We start from the raw sequence: 12,975 nt of genomic DNA, 5'->3' as shown, positions 1-12,975 counted from the left end.
ATAAAGGTGTCTTCAAATAAACTTATGTGCTAGCAGGAAAAAACAACAACATCATATTCTTGTATATGCGAATACTTCACGTATTCAGCTCACAAGATCTTCAAAGCTCTACAGGCTGTATATTCAACAAAGATGTCGGACTGCACACTGCCATCATGCAATCCCCTCCAAGGTAGACCTTTTTCAAGGCTTAAATGCATATACAGACATTACACTGTCCTGTGGCACCTAACCTGAAGAAGACTTCCGTATCCAACTGGTAGCATGGAAAATGTAAGATATGCTTCCCTGGCTTATTGCTGCCAGATGCAAATGTGCTCTGTCCTTACTCTGATAGATGCAAGAAACTCTGCTTGAAAAGGTACATAACTACAGTGTCTGAATTACTCAGCTTCAGCTAATGACCCACAATCCCCACAATCAGTCAAACAGATTGTTCTGAAGTGTGGGTCATATAATTATGGATAAAACATGCCTTATACCTGGATATAAGAGCACAAGGACAGAGAGGGCATCTATGTGAAATAAATCCACATTCTCTCCAACGAGAGACATGAATTTTGGAATAAACCAAAGTTTTAACAACTTGATTCTCTCCATAACAGTTCAACTTTCCTACTGAATTATTTAACAAACTCTGTTGCAGCAGTATGCTACTCAGGAGCATATTCTTCCAATGGAAACCTACAGTAGCGTCTGTTAGGTCCAGTGTATAATGTTATTATGGTCTGTGATGACTTAGGAGAGGGAACATCACCTCCATGCCAGATCTTGCAAAACAGCTTTCTCAGGATCACAGCACCACTGAAACATGTACTAATTCAAAGACCCATGCTCTTCACTGAGAAAGTGATGTGCATTTCATTTTCCGAAACATCCTATGCACGCTTATAATGAGGTTGTAATCCAACTACTTTTCAAGATGTGTCCTGATTAGTTTACAAGGTCTGGAAAAATTGTCCATATATACACATTCAAAGTATTTCTAGATAGTGTGTGTGGGACAATCCATATGGTGTGGCAATATCAATGTAACGTTTTGTCAAATTATGTGATAAAATTACATTTAATCAAGAGGAGGTTGAGGACCTGTTTAAAAGATACTGGCTCGTGAAACCATATTAACGCCCATCATATCCCATCGGCATATTGACCAGAAGAGTTTTTTGGTCTTCTCAAGTTTCATTTTAAAACTGAATACTTCAGCCAAGGTTTTATTACTTGCTTTAATTTAAATTACATTGTGTTCAAAATGATCATAGCCATTTTATAATAAAAAAGGCAATAAATTCCTTGCCCAGAGAAATTTTAAAGCCTACATAGTGTTCATTAGAGAAAATGGAAGTAAAATTAACTTCATTACTTAAAGCTTGGGAGCTGTTAGATGCTGTAATTATGAAGGTGGAAGAGTTCAGACACATAGATAAGACAGATAAATAAACTGCATATTGTCATGAACCAATTTGTCCAGTCAGTTTACAAAGATACCTCCACTGTAAGATCACTTACAGCTAAACTTAGTCAGGTCACTACACACATTTGCATACCATTTCTTTGTCTATACTATCAGTGCAACTACTGAAAAGTGTTTATGAGAGAGTACTAGAACTGTAGCTATTGTGAGAAAAGATGTAAAGTAGGGAAGAGTGGAAAAAGCTCAAAGGCAAATGTGGCAGAAACACATGGAAGACTAAAGCTATGTTGAAACAAAGGATTATAAGGACTGAATTTTGTTACATATTCCAATTTCTCCGTTTGCACAAAGATTTGGGATTTGACTAGCTGTCTATCTGTTGGACAGTATGGATCACTGTAATGGTCCTCCCAGTGATGCAAGAGTTGTGACTACCAAAGACTGTCTTGCTACTTCCACTAAGTCGCATCTCAATCATTTATGCAAGAAGTATTTGCAAATTGGATTCTGATGTTAAGCTGAAGGGAAGTGACCTATTGCAAGGAAAGAAAGGTCAGCAAGGAGCTTTTTTGCAGTATTTAGAGCTGTTTGGTAAATGTAGAAATATATAGCTATCAGTGACCTAAGAGGTAGAAAGAACTGGGAGTAACTGGTTTCAGCCGTATAAGAAGTCTGTTCTCACAGTATAATCAAAGATGTTAAGAAATTATGCAAACACTACAGGAATAGGGAAAAAAATCAGATTGATGAAGGTGGGAAGAAGATTTGGACTTTAGGAGACAGACCAAAGATTTGGGAAGCTCTGAGCAACTGAACAGATATCTAATTATCTTCAGACTCGTGAACCAAGACATCATATTCCCCTGGGAGACTAGCAGGGTGGGGAGGTAAACAGTTCTGTCCTGGTATTCTGCTTGTTTCAGTCATTTTGGAAGCTGATACCAAACTCATCCCCACCATCTCTCTCAGCTCCCAGCTGCCACTTGAGAAGGTCTCAACTCCCAATGTCCCCTACTCAGTTTTTATTGTCTTAGGGAAGTGATCCTGGTTCCCAGTCCTGAAAGCAGAGACACTTCCCTCCCAAATCTTTCCAATATGCATCCTTAGGGAAGCAAAGACACATGGGCTGGCCATCACCTGAGAAGCAATGAACAACTATAAATAGAATCAGCAATGAATGATTTATTTTATGCCTCTTAATGCAAAAGAAAAAGAATCAGAAGTGGATTTGTGTTCACCCCTTGAATGGACTTTTGTATGCAGATGAGAAAGAGCAAAAAGAAAGTCAGCACATTGGCTTTTCTTTTGTGGGAGGAGGAGCACTAGGATCCATAGCCCACACTATCTTGCAATAGGCAGAGGCCTCCAGGCCCCAGAGCAGCAGGTTGAAACAGGCTAGTAGCAGTGAGAATATCAGACCAAAACAGGCTTGTTGGGTGGGCAGGACAGTAAGGCTGTTGGAGAGAAAAGAAGCAGCAAATAGTTGGGAAGAGGCTGGGAGAGATAGAGAATCACATACTTCTGTTTAAAAAGATTTCAGTGCAGTTCCAAGAGACAGAAAGACACATGGGTCACAGGGAGAGGCAGAGGGAACAAAAAAATATAGTTTTATGAGAAGTAGAGGTGTTAGGAAGAGAAGGTAGGTGGAGAGTTGCCGAAATGTATTCATTTTCCTCCCTCCCATTTTCTTTAAGGGTGTTTTTCTCAGAGCTTTTCCTCTTTTCTCCTCCCCACAGCAATCAGCCAAGCTGGGAAGAAGAGATTGTCTCTGAACTTAGTAGTATATCTTGGCACAGAAGGCTGATAGTAAACAAGTAAACAGAGTTGACAACTGTGGTAACCACAGGAGCAAAGCCTGCTCAGTGACAAGGATGAGGACTCTTCCAGAGGTAAGGAAATGGGTTTGTCTTGCAGTCTGCTGAGGTACCTTTGTTGCACCCCTCTCTTTTTCTTCCCCTGTCACAGCTACACTGCTTATTGCTCCAGGGAACTAGACCAGTTGAGTTTTTGACAGTTTGTATCCAGAAGGGGCTTGTCCAGCTCTCAGAATTAATGATGTGGGAAGGGTTCTTGCCCTTTCTGTTAGTCTTCCTAATGGCCATTCTGAGGTTGTATTCAGATCTGTTTGAAGCACTGACCAGTAATAACAACAACAACAACAACCGCAACAACAACAACAATAATAATCTGATTATTTGCATCTTTTATTGTACCCCCATTTTTTCAACAAATTATTTTAAGAAAGTACTTATGCAGAAACATGCAATTTTTTCCCCCACAAATAATTGTGGGTAAACATGGCATAGTTTTCTGAATGTGAGAATGACATGGTAAGCCTAATTGCTCCCCATGTAGCATGGTGTCCTTTTCCTGATTTGATGTCTTATATAAATAACGAGTAAAGTGTTAATTGCGTATTTACAGACAAATCGCACTGAACTGTTAGCTCAGGGTTGCTAAAATGTACAAAACATTAAAGGACAATAGAGATAAATAAAGTTTTCTATGTAACTAAATAATATAAGAAAAGAAATGTGTATGTTTTGTTATGTTGAGAGCTGTTCAGTGTTGCAAGAACTGTGGCTGTAATGCAGTCAGTCACTTTATATTTATCTTGTCTGCATTTTTCTGGCTGAAGAATTTGCAGAAATGTTTGGTTTGTATTCTCACATTTCTGTGTGATAAAGATCAGACAACAATCATAATTTTAAATAGTTATTGGCCATGGTTATGTTTCAAACTTTCAGTAGTCCAGAATGTAACTCAGCAAACTTTCTGCTTAGTTTCTCATGTTAGCAGGTACTATATTTTGAACACAGGCTAAAATATTATTTCTCAAATGGCATTTAATGTGCTCAATTTATGTGCTTAAGTGATTTGCTGACAAAAGATAAATTTAAGAAAATGTTGACGTTTTTGTGAATATTGGGGCATTAGTATGAAAACATGTCATCCACATGACTAATGTGATAAACACAATTTGGGTAACAGCCAAAGTCAGTAATTCATGAATAATCTACTGCCTGAAAAATAATACCCCTAAATTGTCTGGTAAATAGTTATGAAAAATAACTCCAATTCTCCCCGTCTTTGATCTTTTTATTTTAATGTACTTTATTTTCATAAAAGTTAGATGCTTCTTTTTCTGCAACAGCACTAAACACTGGAAAAATGCAAGGTGAGGAAGAATTAGGCAGAGGAACTTCAACTTCCCTGCAGAATTCAGGAATGGCTCACAAACAGAAAGAAGGACATGCTGGAGGAAAATCAAATTCTTTGGCTGATTTAGTTGCATCAAACAGTTCTTGTTTTAGTGATAACAGTACCTGTCAAGATTCTGCTAGCCTAAGTCATGCTCACATTTGAATCAGATGATTCATGTAGTACATACATTTAAAATTATTAATTTTATAATTGAGGACAATTAGAAGTCAGGTTTTAGTGATTTTACAGGCATTTGATCTCACATACCTACAGTGATGCCATTTAAATTTGAGCACTTGCACATTCTTAAAAGAAAAGCATGAAAGAACTGAAACTGTACTGGAAATTGCATTCATCTTCAACTTCATGCAAATACTAATCATTCTTCTCACTCATAAGTGAGGCCCATATGGAAAAGCTCTGTCAGAGATTAAAGGCTCTTTATCCTTTTCCACAGGCTTGTTCAAACTATTCACTTGTCTCTTTATATGGAGCATGCTGGATGAGGCAACCAAGCCTCAAAACATACCACAATGAGGTGCTTCTGCTTCCTGCAAACTATGTAATGTTCCTGCATCCTGTGCCCTGGAATTTTTTATATCCCACCTCCAGTTCCATCTAGTTAAATCCACACTTCCTTGACCAAGGATCACTGAATTAGGAAGGGCTCTGTGTTTCAGTGCCTGTGTTCTGTGAACCACTTAGTCCATTTGTGGCATAAAATTGAAGTTCATACTAGATAAAGAATCTGACAGGGGTATTGCCCAGGTCAGTATCTTTATAAGAGTACTGAAAGAGGAGGTATTTGTCTGTCTAGATTTCTTTAAGCTGTTGTAATGAAAAAGCTGTAAGGGACAACTAAGTATGACTGCCCTCCTCTTTTTTCTCTGTTTATGTAGGTCCACAAGTTCTCTCAAATCCAGCCCCAGTAACAGAGGCAAGATTAGAAAGACATTCCTTATGGAAGTTGAAGTGTTTGAAGAACACTTTTTATCCTTATGGCTCACATAACACAGACCTTAATCCAGTTTCTAAGTAGAGGTACACAACCAATTTCCACTCCCCTGTCTCTTCTTTTGGGGTATGCTATTCTTTTGGGGTATGCTGTTCTCAGCCAGGTACTTTTCTAGTTGTTTGACATTGGAGTCTTGAAGGGGACAGTCTAGTTCTCTTACAGATTTTTAAAAATCTATTATTTGATGCATTTTTCATTTCAAAGGAACATAATGTATAGGCCCGATAGACACCTACTGTTAAGCAGAAGTTTGGCAGAAATTACAATGACAGTCTTGAAATACCAATTTCTTATTAGTATCTCCACAGCCATGCCATTTAGTACTCGAAAGCGAGAAACAGATGTCCTCTTATAACATGAGACCGAAGAATTGCAAAATTATAAATATTTCATAGTAGGAATAGGCCAGATTTCCAATGTGAAAAACAAGAAGTCCATTGCAACAGAGAAGTCAGGAGCATTGTGAATGTAAATCATTCATTTTCTCTTAAATGGTGAGAGATGAGGGCTTGCACGTTGAAGAATACTTTTTCTTCTTCCTTTTCCGTCAAGTAAATTTTCTTTCACTCACTTCCTTGCCATACTGTTAGGTTATGACACTTTCTACTTGAGGAGTAAAAGCTAAAGTGTTTTGCCATAGGGGCATATGAAAGGAATTTGGATTTCCTCCTTTATATTTCCTACACTGTACTTTGCCAGTATGGTCCTGTTCTGTATCTAGGACCTTTTAATGCCAGGATTCACTTGTATGTAGTCGCCCTCCACTTAGTTATTCTGTATCCTGCCTAAAGAAGTCAGGAGAAGAGGATTTTAAAGGGAGAAAAGCAGTTAGGTATTTAACCCTTGTTAGCAGTTTCCATGAGTCAAGTAAGCTGACGTATGCTTTTGAGAGGGTTCTGTTAATGAGTGAGTAAAATGCATGTTTAAAAGATATAAAATGATGAGGTCTGTTTTTCTATTTCTTTCTGTGTTTTCTGTTCTGTTAATGTTTTTGTACAGGAATTGTACATAGTATATTAGGCAAGATGATTAACAGCAGACTCATTCATTTCCTTAGCCTTTCCTCACGTGAAGGGGTATATGCTGTGAGGTATTTAATTCTTGTAGGATTTTGCTTCATTTCTCCTTGTGATTTTTGTAAAGATCTATGTTTTTTGTTTTTGTGGTAAAGAAGATAGATACCAAGCATTGTGACAAATGCAGTTCAGCTGCTGCATGTAAGGGAGAAGCAAGGGCAGACAAGGGAAGACAATCTAGAACCTGAGAGTCATGACAAGGCAGGCAAGAAGTAATGACTTTACCAGCAAGGGGTGCACCCCCACAGTACAGGAATGAGGGAGGTAAGGCAGTAGCCACGGTCAACCAAGAGTGTAGATTGCCAGGCAAGCCCACTGTGAGGAGGCAGGTCCAAGGTCAAACCTGCAGAATCAAGTCTGTAGGTTAAGGTCAGGATCCAGATCAATGGAGTACATGGTCAGCCATAGGCATGGCTGCTGCTGCAGCATAGCTCAGATGGAGATCATGCATGAGAGCTGCAAAAAGCAGCTCCCAAATGAAGAAGTGGGCACCTCCACCGAGGCTGCTTCTAGCTTTTTCTCAAAGAGCTCCAAGGCCTGTCAAGGTTTCTCAAACAGCTTTCTTTTATCAGAGAACCAGACTTGAGCACAGGGAGCTAAACTTGAGGCTGTGGGGTCAGTACAGGCCAGGCCCTGACACTGGCATGTAAGACAACGTAGCACTTCCATCAGCTTTCACACCTATGAGATTTACTCCTTGCTTGCTATACTATTTCTTTTCTATCCCTCTTCCTCCCAGGTTTTCCATTATCTTCTGTTTTTTTTCCCTTCTGCCTCCTTTTTCTCACTGTATATTCTTATTCAGTTATTCCACTTCTCATTTTTTTCAGTTCTTTCCCTTTCCTTATATTAGCAGCATCCATTCCCATGTCTGTTCTCTTGTAATCTGCTGTTCTGCAGTCTTATGCACATCAAAGTAGGTAGAAGCAGTGGACACATGGAGTAAATGTCATTTTATCTAACTTTATCGAGGTAGACGTTAGGGGTGTATCCTAACATAGTCATCTAGCTTCCTTTGCAGTCAATGGAGAAAAAGACAGGTAACTCTGGAGAATGTTTCAGCTCACCCTAAGACAGATGTCTAAAACAGAAACTGTACTCATAAGGTGCCTAGCCTTCTCCACTGACTAAAAACACACACCTAGTTATGAACACTAAATTTAAGTGAGATAAAACCTGTCTGTATATAAGATCTTCTCTGTGACTTACAGCTTACTGCAGTTTTTAGAAAGGGCAAATCTTTTCTCCCACTTGAACTGGACTACAGGGCCTAGGATGCTGGGGTTATTTCTTGAGGAGAGATCTGAAATTAGTGCTCAGGTTGCCAGACTGTAACAGAGTAAAGAACTGCCAATCCTAGCCATCCTGTTGTTAGCTTTATGGGCTCAAAAAGGCTTTGATATCTTCAGGAGGTATATGCAAGGTGATTCCATAAACCAGAAGGAACTGTGGAGGCATAGGCCTCCTCATGGCAAGCTGGCTTTTCGATTCATAACACTGTGCAACAGCTGTAGCTGGAAAAGAGGGAAACAAAGGAGGTGAGAAAGCCCCCAGGAGCATGGTTACCTAGATGACTTGGATGACTGTTGGTATTCTGACACTAGCCCTGTGAGTGTTTTTCTAGTAGATTAGGTGGAAGATGGAGTATATGACCAGTGCTAACTTTAATATGAATTTTTCTTTCTTCATTTTTTCTGTGTGTCTCATTTTTCTCTCTTCAGACCTGTGACCAGGAGCTGAGAACAGGTGCAAAGAAAGAACGATGCCTTCAGGGGAAAAGCCTACTTCTGTGTACACTTCTTCTCAGTACTCTCCTTGGCTTTACACTGCTTATCACCTCCTACATCATGATGACTTGTGGCCTAGGTATAATATGGGATATCCTTTTCCCTGCTTCCTCATCCACCCTATTTGCAAGACCCCTTTCTCTCCTATCTGCCTCCATTGTGTATTAGGCTTAATATCTGTGTTAAGAATCAGACTTTCAGAATATCAAAGAATCATAACACCAGTTGTAAAGAAGGTACACTGTTGTGCCTCTTCTTTTGCTTATAGTTACATAAGCACCTGTCCTGCTCCTTTGCCTGCCATTAAATATGCCTGGGCCCAGTTTTGAGGGAGAGCGTCATTATATTGTCTTGCATCTCATCATCGTGTCATGCTCTGCCTGTAGTCACCTCCAGAAAACTGGACTGAATCTGAGATTTGGAGCTCCTCCTCCACCTTTCCACCTCTAACTTAATAAGTTGTCATGGTTTAGCTTCAGTTGGCAACTAAGCACCACAAAGCTCACTCACCCTCCCCCCCACCCCGGTGGGATAGGGGAGAGAATCTGAAGAGCAAAAGTAAGAAAACTTGTGGGCTGAGATAAGAACAGTTTAATAATTTAAATAAAATAATAATAATAATAATAATAGTAATAGTAATGAAAAGGAAAACAACAAGAGAGAGAGAGAGGAACAAAACCCAGGGGAAAAAAAAAACCAAAATAAGTGATACAACCACTCACCACCCGCTGACCGATGCCCAGCCCATCCCCAAGCAGCAATTGCTGCCCCCGGCCAACTCCCGCCAGTTTATATACTAAGCATGACGTCACATGGTATGGAATAGCCCTTTGGCCAGTTTGGATCAGCTGTCCTGGCTGTGTCCCCTCCCAGCTTCTTGTGCACCTGGCAGAGCATGGGAAGCTGAAAAGTCCTTGACTGGTATAAGCACTACTTAGCAACAACTAAAACATCAGTGTGTTATCAACATTATTCTCATACTAAATCCAAACCACAGCACTATACCAGCTAGGAAGAAAATTATACTAGGAAGAAAATTAACTCTATCCCAGCTGAAACCAGAACATCAGTCTAGTCCTAGTTTTCTAGCACAGACCAGTGCAGTCATAGTGTAGAAAAAGAAAAGTCATAGTCTCTTGCTAATGGAGGAGTTGTGAGCATAGACCAGAAATATTAATTTGCCTTTCAAATTTGCTAAACAACTATCTGCAGAGCAGTCCATGTAAATGTTTATGCATATAGAATGCTCAGTACTGAAGGTGCATTTATATTGGTGGATACAGGCATTCCCTGCTCCAAAATAAACATTATTGACTCTTCACCTAGCATTTTTCTTTAGCCCCTGTTATGTGTTGGAGACCGTTCACTACCGAGACCAATGAAAAACTGTTAGTTTAGATCTTGTCTACTTCCACTCTGCCTACCTCCTCCCATGTCAACTGTTGAAACCATAGTATGGAAAGTCTTACTTTGATTTACAAGTGGGTTATTTCAGTAAATAATTGATCTGATCTGATGTTGATACAAGACCCTGAACGAAAATGAGAAGACACACCAAGTGATTCACAGCAGTTTAGATAAAGGGAGTTTTAGATCAAAGCAAGAGGTAGTAGAAAGTCTTTGTCCTGTTTTAACAAATATCATTGCTGAGAAATGTTTCCCATGCTTGAACATCTCCCTCCACATTTTAAATTTATCTCCTTACTTTCTCTGTGCTATGTCCTTCTTTTGCTTTATGTGTTGACACCATCAGTTGCTTCTTGTTTATCATTTGGCCAAATTTGGCTGATTCAGAGAAAATACACTGAAAAGGCAGAATAATCCAACCTGTGACTGCCTAGATAGTATGAACAGAGGACACCACCTCTGGACTGATTACCTGTCCTTTCTTTAAAGAATCTCCCTTATAAAGTGCAAAGTCAATCTTCCTGTGAAGTGAAAGACAGAACACACTTTGTTCCATATTCAGCAAAAACTTCCAAGGAATTCAACACTGTGCATGCAAAGGAGTTTGTACCAAAAATAAATTTTTCAGAGCAAATGTCCCACAAATAGCTCCTCTTTTTTTTTTTTTTTTTGTTTGGAGTTGTTTTCACTTTCCATTGTCACTGCTCAGTTCTCTCCTATTTACTTCCTGCCCAGGATCCTGTGATGCCAAGCTGGGTCTTACACTGTTGGCCAGACTCCTGAATTCTAGGAATGACACTGTAGACCCCTGTGAGGATTTCTACAAATATGCCTGTGGCAGCTGGGAAGGCAAACACTCAAGCAGAACCACAGAAGAATCACTAAATGTATTTGATGTGTTGTTGGAAGAAAACCAGTTGATCCTGAAAAGGCTTTTAGGTAGGGACAGATGATTGGTGTGTTACCTCCAGCATCTTCCTCAGTCAGAGCTGCAAATACTAATAATTGAGAGCATAATCATTCCTAACAGGGACTGAGTCCAGTCTCTTTGTTCTTCTGTCATTACAGATACAGATTTATTCTTGAGCATGTCATATTACAATAGCTGCATTTTAAACATTTGAGTTCCCCTTGCCAAGTGTAATGGATGAAAGTCACACTTTAAAATTCTGACAGCAACCCAAACCATTTTCCTGTTGCCTTGTAAAAGTAGACCCTTTTTGCTGTGCTCGTCTGAATGTGCACTCTGGTCATGTGTCCTAACTCCATGTGGGACTGAAGCCTAGACACGCACCACCTTCCTGTTGTGCTCATGTTTCCATGCAAAGAAACTCACATATTTGGCCTCAGGAAGAGTCATGGCACTAGAACGTCTCTTGCTTTGAGTGACTGTGGGAAGTATGGATGTGTTTACTAAATTATTCTGAATCAAAAAGTGCAGTGTAATATTTTCTTACAACTTTTCTCTGCTCTAATACTTCCCCAACTTTTTTTTTTACTACTTTCATAGTTTTTCATCTATTTTTTTTTCCTCAGAGGGCCCTCAGTTTGGGATAAGAGGATCAGCTAAGGAGAAAGCAATCCAGTTCTATCGCTCCTGCATGGATACCCAACGGATAGAATCACAAGGAACTGAACCATTGAAGGACCTCCTGAATCAGGTGAATGTTTGTGCTATTCCCTCTCCCTCCAGAAGATAATTCCTGCAGGGAGAAGGAAAGTGTGAAGTTAGGGTCATATGGTCCTACATGATGGAATTTTGCTAGCACCTGGCCCTGAAATAAGCTCATGGTTCACAGCAGAACTTCTAAGTGACAAATCTTCTACCTTTAAATGCTGTTTCAAGATTTGATCTTCCGACATCAGGTACCTGAATCTTTCCTCATGACCTTACATATTACTTTAGGACTGTACAACAACCAAGACTGCAAAGAGGGATCACTTTTAATCTCAGAAGCTCAGTTCAATAGGATCCACCTTACAGATGAGGGAACACCTTGCAAAATGGGTGAAATTTTTGTGTCTAAGATCTGATGGCAATCCACTATTCCAGACTTCAGGGGAGCTTGTTTAAAGAGGAAAATGCTTCTCTTTCCATTCTGGGAGACTCCTCTCAGTGCCAGGGAGGGTTGTATGTCTTCCTGCCAGCAAAGGGCATTTATGCCCTGTCTCCAAGGAGGATGCAGAACCTTCCTTCCAGCAGAAGGAACAGTGACTGCAGGCCCACCTGTGATTCTGCTTGTCAGAGAGGTGGGACCTGTAATCCCTGATCCCTGGTTGTCCTTCTGGATGGCTTTAGGAAAAAGAGACCTCTTTCCTCTTGTCTTCTCCTGCTTTTTTTCTGAACACTTTGTTCTGTTGATAATTATAATTCCTTTTCCCTGTGTCATTTTGCTTTGCTTAAGTGAAAGTGACAGGTCATTTTAAAGCCAACAGGATATGTAGAAATCTTCATGGGTTTCCCCTGTTGCTATTTGCTTTCTTGCTTCTCAGTTGTCATAATGACTGAGCTCATAGGAGTGAAAAAAACATTTTGTAAATATGGATCAAACAAGTGTTTTTCACACCTGCTGTCATGCTGTCTTTCTCCCTCTCTAGGTTGGTGGATGGAATACCACAGGTGTGGGGAAACCAAAAGATTTTAATGAAACTCTTCAGACTCTCATGGGCAGATACAGCACCTTTCCCTTTTTCAGAGTCCATGTGGGACCTAGTCCTTCTGACCTCAAGACCAATATTATTCAGGTGAGTGGACTAAAGAAAGAAAATTATCAGGAAGCACTGGGAATAAAGAGTCCATGAGACCCAGACTTGCTCAAGTTAAGCCTATGTTCTTCTCTGAGGAAAGTTTTCCTAAATTTCATTAAACTTCTTGTTTTTATTACATAAAAAGTACTTATTTCTGGAAAATGAGCAGATGAGGAAGAATAAATTGCTTATTTTCTCTCATCTCTTCTGCCTGACAGTGTAGATTGGACTTTGTCGTGGAAAGGTCTGGTTCTTCTTATGTTCACGGGTATGACTAGTAGAATAATGGACTCCAGAATAAAGTTCTACGTGTGTAATACACAT

General features: G+C 39.8%; 1 protein-coding gene across 16 annotated transcripts in view; it reads left to right on the top strand.

The window, feature by feature from the left end:
- The first annotated feature begins 2,807 nt into the window (after positions 1 to 2,807).
- The window catches only part of KEL (Kell metallo-endopeptidase (Kell blood group)), a 36,943-nt gene continuing 26,775 nt past the window's right edge, over positions 2,808 to 12,975 (top strand). For 13 of the 16 annotated variants that reach the window (XR_012045125.1, XR_012045126.1, XR_012045130.1 and 10 more), the window contains exons 1-6: positions 2,808 to 3,053; positions 3,151 to 3,303; positions 8,431 to 8,575; positions 10,639 to 10,842; positions 11,440 to 11,564; positions 12,502 to 12,648. Coding sequence is in view for 5 of the 16 variants with exons in the window: in XM_072879141.1 (XP_072735242.1) it covers positions 3,286 to 3,303; positions 8,431 to 8,575; positions 10,639 to 10,842; positions 11,440 to 11,564; positions 12,502 to 12,648 (639 nt within the window). In the remaining 11 variants the exon portion in view is untranslated. The remainder of the gene's footprint in view (positions 3,054 to 3,150; positions 3,304 to 8,430; positions 8,576 to 10,638; positions 10,843 to 11,439; positions 11,565 to 12,501; positions 12,649 to 12,975) is intronic. The other 3 variants (XR_012045139.1, XR_012045140.1, XR_012045141.1) reach the window with 3 other exon arrangements.

The sequence above is a fragment of the Ciconia boyciana genome, chromosome 1, assembly GCF_034638445.1.
Source record: "Ciconia boyciana chromosome 1, ASM3463844v1, whole genome shotgun sequence".
Classification (NCBI taxonomy): Eukaryota; Metazoa; Chordata; class Aves; order Ciconiiformes; family Ciconiidae; genus Ciconia; species Ciconia boyciana.
The sequence above is the reverse complement of the archived record's forward strand: the minus strand, read 5'-3'. Positions and strand labels throughout refer to the sequence as shown.